The sequence below is a fragment of the Vigna angularis genome, chromosome 3, assembly GCF_016808095.1.
Source record: "Vigna angularis cultivar LongXiaoDou No.4 chromosome 3, ASM1680809v1, whole genome shotgun sequence".
NCBI classification, from domain to species: Eukaryota; Viridiplantae; Streptophyta; class Magnoliopsida; order Fabales; family Fabaceae; genus Vigna; species Vigna angularis.
In genome coordinates, this window is record NC_068972.1 from 23,949,776 (window position 1) to 23,970,547 (window position 20,772).

General features: G+C 35.8%; 3 protein-coding genes across 3 annotated transcripts; 2 read left to right on the plus strand and 1 right to left on the minus strand.

Annotated features, from left to right (window-relative positions):
* Positions 1 to 3,469: 3,469 nt before the first annotated feature.
* Positions 3,470 to 6,578, plus strand: LOC128195936 (uncharacterized). Its single transcript, XM_052875035.1, has 3 exons — positions 3,470 to 5,910; positions 6,012 to 6,291; positions 6,379 to 6,578. The coding sequence occupies exon 1, from the start codon at positions 3,662 to 3,664 to the stop codon at positions 5,891 to 5,893; it is 2,232 nt and encodes a 743-aa protein (XP_052730995.1). The 5' UTR covers positions 3,470 to 3,661; the 3' UTR covers positions 5,894 to 5,910; positions 6,012 to 6,291; positions 6,379 to 6,578.
* Positions 6,579 to 7,846: 1,268 nt separating this feature from the next.
* On the plus strand, positions 7,847 to 9,057 carry LOC128195901 (uncharacterized). Its single transcript, XM_052874710.1, has 6 exons — positions 7,847 to 8,045; positions 8,120 to 8,281; positions 8,359 to 8,463; positions 8,530 to 8,605; positions 8,694 to 8,789; positions 8,870 to 9,057. The coding sequence occupies exons 1-6, from the start codon at positions 7,912 to 7,914 to the stop codon at positions 8,966 to 8,968; spliced, it is 672 nt and encodes a 223-aa protein (XP_052730670.1). The 5' UTR covers positions 7,847 to 7,911; the 3' UTR covers positions 8,969 to 9,057.
* Positions 9,058 to 10,182: 1,125 nt separating this feature from the next.
* On the minus strand, positions 10,183 to 14,146 carry LOC108326202 (UDP-glucuronic acid decarboxylase 2). Its single transcript, XM_052874709.1, has 7 exons — positions 13,341 to 14,146; positions 13,094 to 13,240; positions 12,404 to 12,483; positions 12,166 to 12,249; positions 11,992 to 12,066; positions 11,199 to 11,291; positions 10,183 to 10,715 (listed from the first exon to the last, which is right to left on the minus strand). The coding sequence occupies exons 1-7, from the start codon at positions 13,936 to 13,938 to the stop codon at positions 10,503 to 10,505; spliced, it is 1,290 nt and encodes a 429-aa protein (XP_052730669.1). The 5' UTR covers positions 13,939 to 14,146; the 3' UTR covers positions 10,183 to 10,502.
* Positions 14,147 to 20,772: the final 6,626 nt, after the last annotated feature.

Here is a 20,772-nt window from a genome sequence, read left to right on the forward strand (position 1 = left end):
ATTGGGATTGTAAAAGAAAATATTAGTTGGCTTAGCTGGAATTGTAAGAATAAATAAATTAAAACAAAAGAATGGAACACAGTATATATTTTAAGGATTTGAAGTCTTTGAACTATAACATGATCAGTAATTTCAGACAGAGTTAGAGGCTATTATGACAAATCTTTGTTCAACAAATTGATAAGAAAAAACGTGATTGAGTACTTATGATTTGATTCATTTTGTTATAGAAAATGCTGGTCATAAGCATGGCATTTGGTAGGGAAGGAAAATTATGAAAAGGGTTTGAATTGGCGGGTCTGTCAAGGAAACTCAAAAAAATATCTCATTGATGATGTTTTGGATTTGAATACCTTTTGGATTAGGCCATGTCTTATATGTTCATTGAGATATGGAATTCGCTAAATATATTTCAACCTGTTGCAAACAAGATTAAGGCATTCACAACCAACATAAAGGTGATGACAAATATAATTTGAAAGACAGGAACTTAGAACAGGGAAATGCGTAATCCAGGAATATCAACGACTGAAGCAACAAGGGAGGAGAAAAGGAGCAAGTCCATTCAACTTTCTGCTATTCCTCAATTAAATTTTGTTCAAAAATGCAGATATAGAAAATAAACAAGGAACATCAAAAGGAGTGAGAAATTATAATACTGAAATTGATAGGATATGTAATGTATATGTTAGGAGGAAACATATTAAAAAGTAGTTGTTAGTAGGTTGTTAGGGTGAATGAGGCTTCCTATATATAGTTGGGGGGTCTTTGTGTGCAGGGGACGTTTTTGATAGTTTGGAGAAGGGTTGACAGGATCTTTGGCATCCTGTGTGAAGGGAACATTGTCCCTTGGCTGCTCTCATACTGTATTTGTGCCCAGAATCAATAATAATAGTTCTACGCAGTGAGCATAGGTGGTTATATGAAATGCTTATTTCCCATAGATGTACACATTAAAAATTGTTTTATAATTTTATAAAACAAATTCATAGAACCAAAAAAAGGATGAGCACTGACCAAAAAGGATCCATGAGGATTACATAGAATGGAGAAAGACATATGAAATTACTACGTCTAATAAAACTTTTAAACAAGTTTTCTAAAGCAATTATTCAAATTATATAATTTGAAAGTTATTTTTTATTTTCAAATTACCCAATTTAAAAAGTTAACATTAACTTTGAAATTGTTCTGAAAAAGACAAAACTGGAATTTTAATATTGTTGGAGATACAGGAAATATATGAAATTGCGGTAAGAATTTGTCTGAAAGAATTAATTTTTCAGACACGGTACATTCTAATTAATTTTTCATTAAGTTCATATGCATATGTTTATACTAACATATAAATTGGACATCAATTTTTATAAAATCAAATGTTTATTTTATACTGTTTTTTAAGAATTGGTAGTTTAATTTATTTAAGGATAATTTTTTTTTTCAATTTAATATATATATTATGGGATTATAAAAGGCATTTTACTCAACTTACTTATTTATATGAAATCATTAAATTTACTTATTTTATTAAAAATTAGTATAAATAGTAGATGAAAATTAAAGTGTTATAACACATCTAATTAGACAAATAAATAATTTAATATTCATACTATCAAAACGTTATTGATAAATAAGTGTTTAAAAAGATGAAATTGTTAACTTACAAACTTAATAATAATAAATCATTATTAATAAAAAATGGTAAGAATATAATAAAAGATTATTATAAGTAGGTTACAAATCAATTCGCTTCTAATTTAGTTTGAACTTGTTTAATAGACAAGTTGTCTAACCTATACCTATATATTAGAAAATCAATCCATTCCATTCTAATATAAAACTTTTCTACATATCTTTCATCAAATAAAACTAAACAATACAACATAATATGTAACAACACCATTCGCTTAAAATATCGTAAGTTTAGTTTAGAATAAATAACAAGAAAGAAATTTAAAAAAAAAAAAGACTTGTTGGGTTTTAGAATATTTAAATAAGGTTTGAGAAACATGTTGTAAACAAGTGAAATAAACTCAAGTATCTAAACCCTAAAGTTAATTGAAATGACATTATTTACTCTTGGTTGAATATATTGTTTGGTTGAATATATTGTTTGGTTGAATATATTGTTTGGTTGAATATATTACATGTTGCGTATGTAATTATTTGTTTGCTTGAATATATATTGTTGTTGTGAATTAGCCTTAGTTTCCCGTTTGAGATTCAATACAAAAATTATTTACTATCTCCAGATTTTTTGAACAAACATACTTTTTACAAATGAAAATAGAGGAGATGGTAATAATAATTTACAGTATTGAATCTTGAATTGTCCGGTTGGACAGTTTAAGAAGAGTAATAACTTTTTCATAGTTTATTATAACATATCAATTTTAATATACATTTCTTAAATTTCACGAAAATTTGTCGGTGTGTTTTGTATTGATCTTCGGGTGCATATTTGATTGTGATTTATAATCACTTTCATTTCGTGTAACCTGAAGACCAATGCGAAATGCTGGCAAAATTTCGTGAAATATGAGATATGTTGTTTAAAATTGATATGTTTAATAAACTAAAAAAAGTGAATCTTCTTGAATGGGATAGGGTCACACCTTGAATACAAACACGATCAAAGTGATCATTCAAGATGATTGAAATTGTGTAAACAATTTCAGTAAAGATGCGTACGGATAGAGGGTGGATTAATTTACCACGCATCAGCACTGAGTACGAGAGAGGGGTAGAAGAATTTATAGAGTTTGCGCAACGTAATGCGAGTACAAGTGATGATAATGAAGTGAAGTTCAGATGTCCATGTGTGAACTGTTTGAATGGGAGGAAGTTGAACGCAAGTGATATTAGGGAACATCTTATCTGTGATGGTTTCATACGAAGTTATACAACATGGATATGGCATGGCGAATTAACAGACTTTCCAACTGTCTCTCAAACTGAAAATGTTTATGATTCCACAATGGATATGGAAGATCAAGCAGAAGAAGACAACTTAGAGGACATGATCCGCGATGTTGGTGCAGAAGCTTTTGCCCAAGCACATGTGTATGAAACGATGTCCACTGATGCGGAGACTCCTTTGTATGCGGGTTCAACTAAGTTCACACGGTTGTCAGCGGTGTTAAGGCTCATGAATTTAAAGGCGAGCAATGGATGGAGTGATAAGAGTTTTACAGAATTGTTGTCGTTGTTGAATGAAATGCTGCCAGATGGAAATACGTTACCCAATCGTAATTATGATGCAAAAAAAATTCTTTGTCCGATGGGTATGGAATATAAACGGATACATGCATGTCCGAATGATTGCATATTATATAGGAATGAGAATGAAGTTTTGATAAAGTGTCCAAAGTGTGGGTTATCACGATACAAGTCAAAAAACAACGGTGAAGATGGTGGTCACACAGAAAAGAATGGTTCTGCTTTGAAAGTAGTTTGGTACCTTCCACTAGTTGCCAGACTTAAGCGTTTGTTCGCGAATCCCAAAGACGCTAAAAACCTAAGATGGCATGCAGATGAGAGAACAACTGATGGGCTGCTTCGTCATCCAGCTGATTCAAAGCAATGGAAAATTATTGATCAAGAATTCCCCCAATTTGGTGAAGAATGTAGAAATCTTAGGTTTGGCTTAGCTACTGATGGAATGAATCCATTTGGTAATTTAAGTACCAATCACAGTTGTTGGCCCGTTATACTGATAATTTACAACTTATCTCCTGGATTGTGCATGAAAAGAAAGTACATGATGTTGTCAATGTTGATATCTGGTCCAAAGCAGCCTGGAAATGACATCGATGTTTATCTAAGGCCACTAGTTGAAGACTTGAAGTTGTTGTGGGTTGATGGGGTTGAAATATTTGATGCCTTTGCTTCAGAAACTTTCATGATGCATGCCATGTTATTTTGCACCATTAATGACTTCCCAGCTTACGGTAATTTGTCGGGGTACAGTGTGAAGGGTCATAAAGCATGTCCTATATGTGAAGAAAACACTGCAGCTCAACAATTAAAACACGGAAGGAAGACAGTGTATATGCGTCATCGGCGATTTTTACAATCTAATCATCCATATCGAAGGTTAAAGAAAGCATTCAATGGAGAACAAGAAAAAGACAATGCACCCATTCCACTTACTGGACTTGAAGTTGCTGAGAAAGTTAATAAAGTACATCATATATTTGGGAAAACGTCGAAGAAGTCTTCTGTAACGACCCCTTGGAAGAAGAAATCAATATTCTTTGATCTTCCATATTGGTCAAAGTTAGATGTTAGACATTGCATAGATGTCATGCATGTTGAGAAAAATGTCTGTGATAGCTTGATTGGTACACTACTAAACATCCAGGGAAAAACAAAAGATGGAGTGAATGCGCGTTTGGATTTGGTTGACATGAAGATCCGAGAAGAGTTGGCACCAAGAGAGATTGGTAAACGTACTTATTTGCCCCCTGCATGTTACACAATGTCCAAACAAGAGAAGATAAGTTTTTGTCTTTGTTTAAAGAGTATCAAGGTACCACAAGGATACTCTTCAAATTTCAAGAGCTTAGTGTCAATGCAGGACTTAAAGCTTGTTGGACTGAAGTCTCACGATTGCCACGTCTTAATGCAACAGTTGTTACCAGTGGCAATTCGTGGAATTTTGCCTAAAAAAGTTAGGCTGACCATAACTCGATTGTGCTCATTTTTCTCGTCAATTTGTAGTAAAGTCATCGATCCTACAAAGTTAGATGAACTTCAAAGCGAAATTATCATCATCTTGTGTCAACTAGAAATGTTTTTCCCTCCATCCTTTTTTGACATCATGGTGCATTTACTTGTTCATTTGATCAGAGAAATAAAGTTGTGTGGACCAGTATACTTAAGATGGATGTATCCTATTGAGCGTTATATGAAGATTTTGAAAGGGTACGTCAAAAATCAATATCGTCCAGAAGGTTCGATGATTGAAAGATATATTGCTGAAGAAAGTATTGAGTTTTGCTCTGAGTATATGACTAAAGCAAATCCGATAGGAGTCCCTCGGACATCATGGTTGAGTAGATATTCTACAAGTAAAAGCATCCGAGGTGTGAATGTGGTGACGAAAAGTCGTGAAGAATTGATGCAAGCACATTTGTACATATTAAACAACACAGATGAAGTGATCCCATTTTTGGAAGCACATAAAGCCGTTGTAAGGAACAACTATCCACGACAATCAGAGAAATGGCAGTTGATGGAGCATAACAGAACATTCTTGTCCTGGTTCAAATCTGAAGTTTCGAAAGAATCATGGTCCTCTGAGACTTTGTTGTGGTTAGCAAATGGCTTGAAGTTTGATGTTGTATGTTGTACAGGCTACGAAATTAATAATTGCACATTCTATACAAAGACTTTGGATGATAAAAGCACAGTACAAAATAGTGGCGTCAGTCTAGAAGCTGAGTCACTACAGTTTTCAACATCCAAAGATCAAAATCCTATAGTTGGATCCATGAGATACTATGGTAGAATTGAAGAGATATTTGAAGTTGATTACACTAAGTTTTCCGTTGCACTCTTCAAATGTAAGTGGGTAGACAATAAGAGTGGTGTCAAAATAGATGAATCTGGTATGACACTTGTTGATTTTCGAAAGGTTGGTTATAGAGACGAACCGTTCATCATGGCATATCAAGCAAGTCAGGTTTTTTATGTCAAAGATCCTGCGTCTGACCATTGGTATGTTGCTCTCCAAGGAAAAAGGCAAATTGAAGATAAAGAAGAGAATATAAGTAATCTTCATATCGCTGACAGCCATCCATTTAAAACGACAATAAATTTGGATGACGACCCTCTAATTGATGACATACAAGCAATACGAGAAGATCACAATGAAGGAATATATATATGACCAATCCATATGATTATGTATGAATTTCATGTTTGTGTAAATATTTATGGCAATTGTTAAATAATATATGTTATTTTATAAGTGCTTTATTTATATATCATCTTATTTATTGTGACAGATATATGGCTGAGTCACCTCATTCGTCAGGCGATGAAGTCCCCACCACTTCTAGACGGACGAGAGGAGCAACGAGGTTACGACAGCTTATACTTAGAAGAAATGCAGGTGAGAGGACACCTATCATTATTGACGTGGTCACTGGAGTTGCATCTGGCCCAAATGCAGATGTATTTAGGTCTTACCTTGGAGTATTGGCACGTGATCGTATCTCTATACTTACTCCATCCTTTGACCATGTTTCTGAGGCTGATCGGAATCTCATCTGGCAAGATCTATTGGTAAGTTAAGCAATATTGCTCCATCTTCTATATTCATTATATTGATAAATCTGTATTGATATAAGGTTATTACTTTCTTTGTTGCAGATAACATTTGATATGCCAAACATCGAGAGCTTAAGGAATAAGTGTTTATCTGCAATTGCAGAAAGATTTCGAGGGTTTAAGACAAAATTGACGTCTAGATATATATTTGGACCAAAAAGTAATGAAAATCCATGTTCCAAATATTCAGCAATTGACGAAGCAACATGGCGTCAGTTTGTAGAGCTTCGTTCATCCGAGGCGTGGCAGGTAAGTACAGTAAAATCATTCAATTCATCATTCATAATTCTATATTATGACAATTGTTTCATATTGTCACAGGAAAAAAGGTCAAAAGCACAGGGAATAAGCGCTCAGAATAAAAATCCACACATACTGTCTCGTGGTGGATATAGGAAGCTTGAAGAAAAAATAATGAAGCAGAAGTCAGATAGCAGACTTCCACTTTCTGAGGGTTGTGACCCTCCTCCTCCTCCTTCACCACCATCTCGGCACGAGAAGTGGAAGTTAGCCCGTATAAGACCATCGGGCTCCTACACTTCCGAGTCTGCCAGAGAAATATCTGAAAGAATTGTAAGATGTCATTCCTTATATTTTTACATTAATTTTGTTATATATATTACATAGATTTTTCTAATGATTTTGAACTTTTGTTATGTGACAGGACTCCTTGGTTGAGCAGAGCTCCCAAGGTCAATTCACACAAGAAGGTCGTCAAGATATTCTTGCCACAGCTATTGGACGACCTGAGCACCCAGGACGAGTGCGTGGTGCTGGGACTGGCATAGGCATACGACAGTTTTTTGGGTCTTCCTCGCGTCCATATTCATAGGAAAAGATGAAGGAGGAAATAAGAAAAAAGATGACGCAGGAGATCACAAAGAAGGTTCGAGCAGAGTTGTATGATGAAGTTGCTGATATGGTTGCGCGCCAGTTCCAGCAGCATTATGAGGATTATGGCAATCGTCCTCCGCCATCTCCTGTAGCGGAACATGTTGTGCCCCCTACAGGTAAACTTATTTATTTTTGGTAACTAATTTACTTTTTGCATAACCTAACATTTAATTTGACAGGTAGAAGCGGTAAAGGAAGTTGTTCAGCTTCCGGTGCCCCAGGGGACGACATGGATGAAACTCGTCCATGTCAGTTATTTATTCTTTCTGATACTAGGACCGTGCTAGTGGCTCGTGGTACAGTTTATGAGACAGCCACTTTAGTGCATGGTGTACAACTTTCAGAAGATGAGGTCAAGGTCACGGTGGATGAAGTTGTCATAGCGGATGCCGTTCTTCCTGTGCCTACAGATGAGTTCTTCACTGTGGAAGAAGCATTTAAGTCCTTTGTCGCCTGGCCTAGACATTTGGTTGGTGATGTATCTAATCCCCCGGTAAACACTTGTACTATATACTTCTCAATTTTAATATTTACTTCTAATTGACGTTATAACATAACCATTTTTGCATTTAACAGCAGATAGGTAAAGAGGGAAGTCCTCCACCGAAGAAGACTCATTTATCTGAGGATGACCCTCTTGGTGCGTTAGACGAGCTCGCTAAAATCATTTCAAATGTGCCGATGAATGTACACTGGGATTCTACTACATTTGGAAGAGAAACTCAGATCCCATTGTACTTGCATCATCAAGATGTTAGGGAGCTTGCGTCGGGTAGAGAAGAAATTAATATTACACTCATTCAGCTGTGGATGATGTAAGTTTATGAAAACCTTTTTATACAATTCTATTTTATCAACTTACTTATATCATATTATTTCTTCATTTTAGGTATATGTCTGATGTTAGTAACAAGAAGGGGTTCAACGATGTATATGGGTTCATTGACCCCTCTATGACTCATGAAAGAAATAAATTTGATGATATCCAGACATACATCAGCACCTGTTTTGGAATGGGGAAGGAGATATATTTTCTCCCTTATATACATGGGTAAGTGAAGTTTGTTAACTTCAACACATTCATTTATTAATTTTGGTATATGATTCATAAGTTATTACCAATTTCAGGTGTCATTGGCAGCTACTTGTGATCTCCATACCGGAGAACACTGCTGTCTGGTTTTGTTCATTGCAGAAGTCTCCTCCCAGCTCTCTTAGACATGTAGTAGATTGGTAAGAATCTCAATGTTTCTACTTTTTTTATATATAAATGTATGCTAAAGGAATTGCTTTTAATAGTTCCCTTGCAACACATATGATGTTATCTGGGAGATCTACTGCTACAGCTAAAAAGCTTGCATGGGTTGCCCTTAAGGTTTGGTATTTTAGTCCATACTCATTTACATTTGGTTCCATTCAATTGATGTTACTTAACATTTTATAATTATGATGATATATTGTAGTGTAATATACAAACGGGGTCATATGAATGTGGTTACTACGTCATGTTTTGGATGATGACCATTATTCGTGCACATTACACCAGTGGATGGGAAACGGTATTATTTAGGTTTCAATTTTATTTTCCCTATAGTTTAGATTTCAAATACACTAAGTTAAATCATTGTATTTTATGCAGAAATTCAATAGGACTGCTCCAATTCCGGAGAAGTCACTTCAACTTGTGAGGAAAGCACTGGCTAAATATGTAATTCATTTATATAATAGTATATACTAGATATTAAGATATACTAAGTTCTAAGTTTATGTTTCTAAGTTGTTTGATGTTTTTCTACATTATTATTAGTTTAACATTGTACATTCAGTTTTATTTATGCTTCAAACTTGATTTAGGATTATAATTTGATTGATTTATGCTTATAAGAAATTGATTTATGATTCAATTGAATGTATTTATGTTTTATTATAATTTTCATTCAAAATATACGTTTCTGGATTATTCTCGACTGTTCTGGCTGTAAATATATATGCAGGTCTGTTTCTGTTATTGGGAATGTCGCAGAAACATACCTCATTTTAAAAAAAAACAGTGATATATGCCTCGGTTGGTGTCACAACCGAGGTAGAAAAGCGATATATGCCTCGGTTATAACCACAACCGAGGCCTAAAGTACTGCGTAAAAAAAAAAAAGAAATCTACTGCCTCGGTTCAGACTACAACCGAGGCAGTAGGGTGCAATAAAAAAAAACCTCTACTGCCTCGGTTCAGACTACAACCGAAGCAGTAGGTGGAACATACGGCCTCGGTTGTAGATGAACCGATGCCAAATCTCCACTCTTTTTGCCTCAGTTCAAACCGAGGCCAAAAGTGGTACACTTTTTGCCTCGTCTGCATATGCCTCTGTTCGAGAACCGGTGCCTATAATGAAAAACAACCGCTGTCTTTTCTCCTGGTTGTACTAGTGATTTCTGAAATATAATTAAAGAACCCCTTGGTTTATACTCCTAATACCGTCTATAAGCATCTTTGCGAAACCGCACAGGCACAATAATTAATATTCGTACTCTCACCTCAGTTATCGATAACGGCATCATTATTCACACGGAAACTCAATATGGTACCGTGAAGAAAGATACTGTTTCAAAATCCGAAATAATTGAGGCATTATATGAGTGAGTAATTAGCAAACTGATGGTTCAAATTGTTTAAAAAATCATACCCAAATACTTGAGTGCTCAAATTCAAATGTACAGTTTTCATACCAACATACATAATTGAAGAGTTTCACAAGAGGTAATCCCTTTGGTAGGGTCCGTAACAGTAATTTAACACCATCCCATTGTTACTAAGGATTATGTTGCTATTAGACCAGATTGTACTAGAAGGAAATCGTAGACAACGAATGGTTATGATCGTGTAACAATTTCAACTTGAGTGTAGCAGGAGATGAAATTGCAAATAAGTGGCAAAGCATTGAAGTTGGAGTAAAATAGTAGTGAAAGATAAAATGTTGAGATAACTATACTGTAACGAAGAGCACATACCAATTACATTAAAAAAAATAGAGAATAGAATATAGATGGCAGGAAAATGAAAAATGGGATCATGGGTGGTTGTCAATCTTGAAAGTGGGTAAAAACCCCACATACAAAGAGTGACGGAGGAGAACAAAGACAGAAGGGAGATTTTAGTAGAAGAGCTCATACAATGCTGTGACTAATGGACCTTTGCGGACCAGGGTTATCCTCGAACTATATTATCTTTTTCCCTTTCTCACTCTAAGACGGATGTAACATACTCCTGGCAAGAATTAGGCTACGGTTGCACCTTCCTTGTGGTCACCAAAAATGCGTAGCCGGAAGTCAGAAACCATTAGTGGGAGACCCTTGTGCAGGTCGACCTTGGGTTCCCACCCAAGTAGCTCCTTAGCCCTACCTATATCAGGCTTTCTCTTGTGCGGGTCATCCTCTGTGTTGGGCCTGTACTCAATCCTCGCATCAGGATCGATTGTTTCTTGAACCACCTAAATCAGTATACCCAACAAAACTAATTTCAACTTATGTATCTTGATCCCCAGAACAAGAAAACTGTAAAATAGAAAATGGACAAGTATATTGATGCATTCAATTAATGGGGTCTATAAGATGAGAGGTTGAAGCTATATCCACTCCACCGACAACAATACGATACGGCCTTTTAATTTCGTTCATATGCAACCACACGAATAAAAATCTAGAATTTAGGAAACAATTGTGCCACAGGTTAAATTGCACCACGTAGTATTTGCTCTGGAAAATGAGAATAGTAAAAGTGAAGAAACTGGTATGCAGTGTCCAGATTCACGTATGTGTTTCCGTACAGTGAGGTTTAACTCATTCAGATGAACATTTCAGATTTATCAGTATGCACATGACAATAGCAATTGTATTATTTCCTTAATCTTTGCACTTTCTTGTGTTTCAAGCTTACCACTCTCAAAATATACTTGAAGAAAAACCCAACTTACCTTGGCAAGTTCAAGCATGGTAAATTCTCCCGGATTTCCAAGATTGAAAGGTCCCACGTGTTCTCCTTCCATAAGGCGGATTAGACCCTCCACCTATACCAACATAAACATCACATTAATACACCAATATTGAGTTAGATTCTGAACGCACACCAACAATCCCACAGCATGCTGATCTAGACCATAACCCAAGTAATTGACGAAAATATTAATATTTAATTATTTGCAGTACCCGTATCATTTATCAGCTCTGCGAATTCATCCTACAACGACAATCACTTAGATTTATTTATTTATTAAGGCTTGTACTCCATTGTTTTCAGTGTTGTTTGTGATTTTTTTTTATTGAGTAAACTGCAATAATAAGAGCTGGCCCACCAGGGCCTTCCAACTCGTTTCCAGTCACATGCAAATGTTTCTTAGCGAAATAAGCCACCGATAACATCAGACACGAGTATGCACAACGAATGAGTCATTCAAACAAACGGATGAACAATTTCGTTTACTAAAGGAAAAGAACCTTTTCAGAAATTCATGAATTGCTTCTGTTAAATCTGCAGCATGCACATGGGGAGAAGTTATTTTAAAGTTTCAACCATATAAATGACTAAAGCTATCATAAATCCAAATTCAACCCTGTGCAAAAAGCATCATACTATACAAAGTGGGGCAGAGGAGGATATGTTAAACATTTTCAGCTAAAGAACGAAGATATATATTAATTCATCATAAACAAAATTCAAGCCAGTGGCAAGTAGTAGTACGTGTGGTAAGAACGATATTGTTCACTTACCAAATCAGAGACATACTGAAAACTCCTTGTCTGCTTCCCATCCCCATAAACAGTCAAAGGCTCCTTCCTTAGTGCCTGTATTAAAATCACCATTACAGACAATTATTACACAAATAAATCCAAGAAAACAACCTGTTTTTTTCAAATTCAAATAAAAATAAACAAAACGCCAACCTGAGCAACGAAGTTACTGACAACACGACCATCATCTAAACACATTCGCGGCCCGTAGGTGTTAAAGATTCTCGCAATTCTAACCTGAAAAAACAAAATACGTAAGATAAGAGCACCGTTTGAATTTTCGAAATTTGGAAAGGCCATCAAATCAAGTAAGGCTGAACTGAACCCAACAGCTGTATAGCAATGAAAAATGATGAGACGGAAATGTTTAGTTTGGTCGGTAGAAAATTACCTCAACGCCGGCACCTCGGTGATAGTCCATGGTCAATGTCTCAGCCGTACGCTTACCCTCGTCGTAGCAGCTCCGGACACCTGGCACACATCAAAGCACGCTCACATAATTCATAAAACCATCCATCACAATTCACAACGGTAAACTGGCCCCTTTTTTTTACCCCTTTTAAGTACCAAAATTAATAAATTAATTATTAAAGTATTGATCGTTGCGGGTCCCCTCCCTCCTCCTTCCATTGTTTCTACAAGAACTACCACAGTTCCACTGCCAACTACCCGCCCTTTTCTTCCACTTTTCCCCGGCACGGGTTTTACTTTTCACGTTTAACCACTCATCTGCTCTAATATGAAATAAAATGGCCATCTACGCCACCACCACAACAACAAATATCTCTACCCTTCATTTGTGGACCCGCATACCACGGGTTTCTCGATGGCGAGACCCTGTACGAGGTCCTTTACCTCTGTTCCACGTGTCTAAATAAGTTAAGGAAAAAGAAATCCCATAAATTAAGTTCCACAGGAGTGTGCTGCAAGAGCAAGGCGTATCTCTGACAATTCTAATTCTATTATGTCATATTCTAATTGTAATCTAAAAACAAGGCCCGGGCCTAGATACCAGGCCCAGGAAGAGCGGTGAACGGAGAAAAGTAGAACGTGAGAGAAGGATGTTGTTAGTAGTACTAACCAATCGGATTGACGTTGCCCCAGTAAGTCTCCTTCTGAGGATGCTGCAGAGGATCTCCATAAACCTCACTGGTACTGGTCAACAAGAACCTCGCACCCACTCTCTTGGCAAGCCCAAGCATGTTCAAGGTCCCCACCACATTGGTCTTGTAGACACAATTAAGGACTCCAATTTCACGTAACAATGGTCAGATCCTGAAAAAAACTTAAATGCTAAAACAAAAAATAAAATAAAATAAAAAAGGATATGATAGTCTTGACGGGATTGAACTTGTAATGGACAGGGGAAGCAGGACAAGCGAGATGGTAGATCTGATCCACCTCCAGCAGCAGAGGCTCCACGACGTCGTGCCGGATGAGCTCGAATCTAGGGTTCCCAAAGTGGTGCATGACGTTCTCCTTCCTTCCAGTAAAGAAATTGTCCACCACGATAACACTGTCCCCTCGCGCAATCAACCGATCCACCAGGTGCGATCCTACGAACCCCGCGCCACCTGTCACGACGATCCGGAGTCCTTTCCGTTTAATCCCCAGAGGCACCTTCCCCACCGAATGCACCCCCGCCGCGACGCGGTGGTGGTACGCCGGAAGCTTGGACTCGCGCTCGAAGTACGAGATCGGGAGCGGCTCGTAGGGGACGGCGGGCGAGGAGGTGGAAGACGAGGGGACGAGTGTGAAGAAGACGGTGGCGATGACGACTCCGAGGAGGACGAAGAGGAGTCGCTGCTCACGGAGCATGTAGTGAATCGGGCGAGTGACGGAGAGCCAGGGTTTGTTGGGCTTTGGCGAGTAGGCGTCGTCGACGGGATGGGCCTCATGCCCTCTGAAAATCAGTTCCGAGCCCATTCCTGTTTTGTTCTGAATGAGTTCTGAAACCTGCTCCTTCTAATCCGAGAGAAAGAAGAAGGAGAGGGTCTCTGTTTCGGGGTTTGAGGAGATAATGGAAACGGAAATGTATAATGGAGTGAGTTTGGGGTCGGAAAGAGACCACCGCGACTCAGTCACCGGGAGGGGAATGAGATGCGGGTGAAGTCAATTGTGGATGAAGAAGATGGGTTTTTTGGTATTTAAAGAACGTATGTTGAAGTGGGAAAGGGTTTTGGCGCAATGACGGAAGTGCCCTCCTCCTTGGGTGCGTGGTCAAGGTTGGGTGAGATTTGGGTCCCGGGATTTTCAGAATTTGGTAAATTAAGTTTGGAGTGATGAAAATAGAAACAACTGGCCAAGGTGTCAATTAAAGGATTTTTTAACCATTAATATGCAATAAATGGAGAACGCTAATGCTAACTCTTAATTCAGGATTGGGATTTCTTTTGCCCTCAATAGCCACCTCTCTCTCAATGGTAATTGCCATTTGCGATGAAAGCATGCCACTGGCGTCAAATCCTCAAAATTATCTTTTCATCTTTCGTCATACATTAATTGTCTGCCGCCACCGCTGATGTCACTAAAAACACATCTCACCACCCCCAAATCAACTTAAACAAATAATAATTTAGCCCCCCAAAACAAAAAATACAAAACTCATAATTAGGTCAATCATTTATATAGAATATAGAAATTTAAAAGCAAACGTAATACAGTGTTTCATTTGCTTAGCGCGTTATGTATCACGATCATTCTAGTTAGTTACAAACTATCATTTAAACTAAAAATTGTTGTACTGTTTTTGGTGAGAACACTTCCAACGTTTTCCCTTGGTCTTTTATTGCTATGTCCATGATTAATTTCAGAGTTCAGCAGAATCACGTTGCGTGATAAATATCTCAGTTCTGCGATGTAGGATTTTAACTGGGCACAGACACTTGCAAAAAATGCAACGGCTACATGGCATTCGTTTTTATAAAGTATAGAAATGATAACGTACAGGCTACAACTTATTTATCCCTTTATATATACCATTTAAATTCATGAAATTAACTCCAGTGGCACCTATTTTTTCACTCATTCCACGAATATATTATCCAAACCAGGAATACATATGTCCTCATATATTCTCTTCATACTTTGCAACAACATATCATATTCTCTTCATACTACTGTTTAACGTTTTTTAGTAAGTAAATAAAAATATTTTTATTTACAAGAGTCAGAATAATTCAATAAAAGATATTTGTGTACTACGAATAAATGCGTTTTGTTTTCTCTCTCGGGAATAGTTGCAATTACATTGATTAAGCCAAGATTACGTTTTTGTCCCGGGGTTGAATATTGGTGCTCATGATGACTTGGAGGAATTGATTAATGCAAACTACAATAAGAAACAAATTTGACACATTCTAATGAAATTTATCTAATTCTAAACCAACACAGTTGTGTCCTAGACTGGGTACCATTCTGTGGCTGCTGACCCTTCAAACCGTATGCACATGTTATTTGGAAGATTAACCATTGACCTAATATGTTAACAACGAAAGATAGGATAACACGCTAATCAGTATTTTTTTTATAAAGTTATTTTCTAATTCTAATAATACTACTATGTGGCATTTTAAATTACCTTTACAAAATTTTACGTTTACTAAAATCAAACTTGTTTCAATATAATAAATTTCAATGTGGGTGAAAGAAACTAATGTGCATCGTGGGCCACCGTCGTAAGTTAACAAAACCCGTCACAAGACAACGTTTTATTACCCTTTTCCTCGTCAATTAATTTTATGGGATACCACGACAAAAGAGAAAACGCATTCTCTGGAGTGACTGGTTACCCAATTTTGATAATATGAGTTAAAAAAAATTGATGGTTTTTGTTTATGTATACATAAGTTGAGGTAACATTTTGTTGGTTTTGGTAATTTTTCTCTTTGATTCGGTCACGACAAGAAGTTGATTGGTTTGTAAGAAAGAAGATTGTTAAAAATGGACAATAACTTGACATGCAAAACAAAATATTTCGCTTTATGACTTGTCAAAAGCTTTGGAAAACTAATTGGATTGTGTTAGCCTCAATTAAAGGTTTGGCGTAATAATTTGATATGCTTCTGAAGAAGGGAAGACAATTCCGAAATTAATTAGCACGAAGTTTATTTATTATAGAACACCTAACACTCACTGCTTTAGACCAATAGGTTTTGGTAAGATTGTACTACTGGTGTTTGTTGGCAATCATGTGCCTGTTTCCACTTGAAATCCCTTCATCTCATTTGCCAAAGTGCCAGGAATTGATTCAACTTGACGGAAGAAATATTATAATCTCAGTTTTTCTCACCGTTTTACTTCCTATCTAATTAGTCAATGTCTATAATAATGGTTTACATAGTTTAGATCATACAACATTTTTTTTTATTTATTGACTAAATGGTTGTAAACTAATTAAGGATAATTCAAAGACAACCAAATTTCTCAACAGAACAATGTATACTAGAATAAATATGACATTTTTTTTTTCATTATGATCTATATATTGACTGCATAATATATAAAACACTTGTAAATGTTTATCCAAACTCAATATCAATTACATTCAATGTTTATAACAATAAATGAAATTTATAGAGTATATTCTTGAATAAATTTAATTTTAATAGTTTAATAATAGTAATTTTAAATTTTATTTTTAAAATATTTTGATCTCAATAATTTCCTCTTATTTTGAAAAAATCTCTTTGATTTAAGAGTGTATTTAACATAATAAAATATTTAATATAATAACAAAAACATTTGTAATGTGGCTCCTACCATTTCTTTTTTCTTCTTTTCTCTTTTTCCCTCTTTCTTCTCTCCAATGTCATCTCTTCATACCTTTTTTCTTTTAGAATAAATTGCATCTCATAATACTTGAGGAGCTAGGAAGTATATATATATATATATATATATATATATATATATATATATATATATATATATATATATATATATATATATATATATATATATTCAATCAAATTTCTAAATAGAATAAGTTTTTATTTTCTCTATAAATTATTTATTCTCTTATTCTTTTTATGATTTTGTCATCAAGTTTAAAGAGGTCAGTTGAGTAAAGTGATTCTCTCGGTTTGTTTATCACATACTAAAATTTTGTTATGTTTGGTAATATTATTATAGGCCCCTAGATTTTAAGTACTTTTATGTTTGAATAAGAGATTTAATTGAAATAAAGGATTATAATGGAAACTATTCATGATTTTGATACAACCAAAAGATAAATTATGTGTATGTAAAGGTGACTCAATCACTGGATTTTATTATTATTATTTTTATGCAAGGATTGTGGTTGGTTGAAAGTTTGTTTGAATGTTTGAACTTGAGTGTTATTTGATAAATAATTATATAAAATATTATGGAATGAATATTGTTATTGATGTGTTGATCTAGTGACTAGATTAGACAAGTTAAATATACAGATCTTTTAATAAATTTTTTAATATAATTTAGATAAATAGAATAAAAATATATAACCTTTCTTTTGATTAGTTGTGAATTTGATATAAACATAAAAATGCATACTTTTAGTTAAAGGATCAAGGTGATTTGGAATGACTAAAGAATGATGTTTTAGTATATCACAGCTTAAATTGATTCTTTGAATTGCTTAAAAGTTGTAAGATTTAAAATATTTTTGAAAATACCAATGAAATTGATTGACAATGCTATTAAGATTGATTTTTCTAATATTTTGCCTCAAGTGAAAGAATTTAGCTCAAGAAAAAATAAAAGAGAGATCTAAGTCTCGCTCTCAATTATATTTTCATCCAAGCCAAAATCAATCTATAAACAAATTTATTTTTGGTTATATTTTCGTTCAAGCAAAAGATTTTTCAACGTAAATAATAATACAACATAAATCAGCTTCTACCTAATTTTCGCTCAAGTGAGCATATTTTCGCTTAAGCTAAAACAATCCATTTCTTCTTCCGGTATCATTAACTAATTCAATATATATATTCTTTTAATAAATTAAAAATGAATATAAATATTTAGGCATAATAGGTATTTTGATCCCAATATTTATGGGGTTTATTCAATATGATTTCACAATTTTTTTTCATCAATTCAGTTCCCATTTAATTTAAAGGTTTAATGTCTCTTTAGGTTCCTATTTTCGTCTAGAATCTCAAATAGGTCCCTTTCTTTTTCGGCGTCTCAATTGGGTCCTTATTTTTTTAAAATTGAATCAAATAAAGGCTTTCCATCAAATTGATGAAATGTAACTAAATTATATTACATGGGGAGAGTGTAATTTTTTATTACATGGCATTAAAAATGTGACTAAATTATATTTTTTTAATTTTTGAATTAAATAATGAAATGTACAAAGTGGAAATATAATTTAAGTAAGGGAAAAATGGAAAATCAAATTAAATTAATTTGACGGCTATCACCTGTGCCACCCCTTCCCCACCCAAAATTAGGATTTCAGATTGGAGGGAAGGGGGAAAGTTTCATGCGTCGCGAGAAACATGGGGGCGCTAATTGAGAATGTCTCGTGGCAGCTTTTGGAGGCATGATTCAGAGAAGATAAAGCAAGGTTGCTTCACGGTTTTGTGTAGAAGACACGATTAGGTAGTGCGAACTTGAATCTCGCAGGGGAGATCGATGGTGGAAGCGCGAATCGCGGTGGAGTAGGTTCTCGCGTTGACAGGCTGTCTCTCGCGGAGGAAATTTTGAGTTCGATTCGCGATGGGGTTTTGTCGCGGCGGCTTGGGTTTCTCTGCATTTTCTAGCTTGGATTTGATGTAGGTTTCTGATGCGATGATGGAGGAGATGATGTCGCTAACTGGTGGTTGCAGCGAAGCTCGCAAGGAAGAAGAAAGGGATCTGCGATTTAGGATTACATGGCAATTGAGATTTTCTGATTTCTAGGTTTGCAGGTGATGAAGTTGAATGTGCGGCGACCATGGAGGTTGGCGGCGACCATGGAGGTTGGCGACAACGGCTTGTGGTCCAACGAGGATGATGCTGGCGGCACAACGTGGCTGATAGCGACATTGGCTAGGTTAGGGAGTTAAGGTTTGGCGGCAGCCTATTATAGGATATTATTACTAGTCAACTGAACGACGGAATGTAGAAAGAGGCCAAGCAGTGAGGGAGAAGAAGAAGGGAACTGAATGACTGAAGGCCGAGTAGTGAAGAAGAAGGAGGACACCGAGCGACTGAAGCATAGGAGCCGATCAGTTGAAGATTTTCCAATTTAATTTGATTTTCCAATTCAGCACTTAATTTAATTTGATTTTCCAATTTTTCCCTTACTTAAATTATATTTTCACTCTGTACACTTCATTTTTTAATTCAAAAATTAAAAAAATATAATTCAGTCACGTTTTTAATGCCACGTAATAAAAGATTACACTGTCAGCATGTCACGTCACTCCCTCCTCAACGGCGTTTCATCAATTTGACGGAAAGCCTTTATTTGATTCAATTTTACAAAAATAAGGACCCAATTGAGACGCCGAAAAAGAAAGGGACCTATTTGAGATTCTGGACGAAAATAGAGACATTAAACCGAATTTAAAAGAAGTTAATATAGTTCCTTTTGTTAAATTAGTGTTGACACCATTTGAAAGGTGATCATATGTCAGTCCAAAGTCTTTTCTCCCTCATGAAAACCTTCTTCTTTGATGACACATCATCACCCTGGATTCTATTATTGTTGTTGCAATCCTACTCTTCCTCCTCCCACACCTTTAACTGCCATAACCCCTGCGATTTCAGATACATCTACCATTTTGCCTACTTCTTCCCCCTCCTCCTTCCCTAACCCTTCCCTGCAATGACACTTCAACCTAGAAAGCATTCCCTTCTTCTTTTCCCCTCTAATCACACTTTTTCCACCCCCGCCAACCCCACTTGAATTTGAACTCCCATTTACACCACTCTCACCAACCCCATCATCCCAAGAACAAATTCTAAGTAGCTTCCCACAAAGGAAAAAAATGAAACTTTCTCAAAAGTCTACAACCTTTTAGGAATATAATTGTTTAACATGTTGAAGAGACATTAAATTGAGCAAATTCCCTTAGTTCTTCCAAATTGGAGGGAAATGGGTTGGAAAAGTTGTTGGAGGCCAAATTGAGCTAGACAAGCTAGAGAGAAATCTCAGAATCACGTTAGCGAACTAGTTTTGTTGGAGGAATAAGTGATGTAGGCAACAATATGGGTAGGGAGGGTGTCGAAGGGGGGCTTGACGTAAAGGATGAGGGTGTAGGGTTTGGGGAGCTCTAGGAACACACTAGTGTGAAGCTATCCAAATAGATCAATGATAGGGAGGTGGAGTTCCACCGTGATGGCATTGGTGGCGCTAAATATTGGACATAGGACCAAGCGTGTGGTGAAGGAAAGTTGGTGTTCCAAAGCAGTGTATGCCTTCTTTTCAAATAATATGATAGTGTTATTTCGTTGTTCCATTGTAGCACAATGACAACCAAAATAGGTCCTTAGGTGGGATTGTGTCACTGATAAGAGGAGGTTCAAGAAGGAGAAAAGGATTTTGACTAACATGTGATCATCTTCCAAATGATGTCAACACCAATTTAATTGAAGGGACAACATTGACTACTTTTAAATAAAATAGAGAATAAATTGATGACAAAATATTTGATTGATTTGTGATTTTATTTAAATTAATTATAATAGTACATACTTAATAAGTGTCTTTAGGAAACATTAATTGATATTCTAAAATCATCGGCTCTTATACCATTTTTGGAATTCTTTTACTAGAATATACTGGGA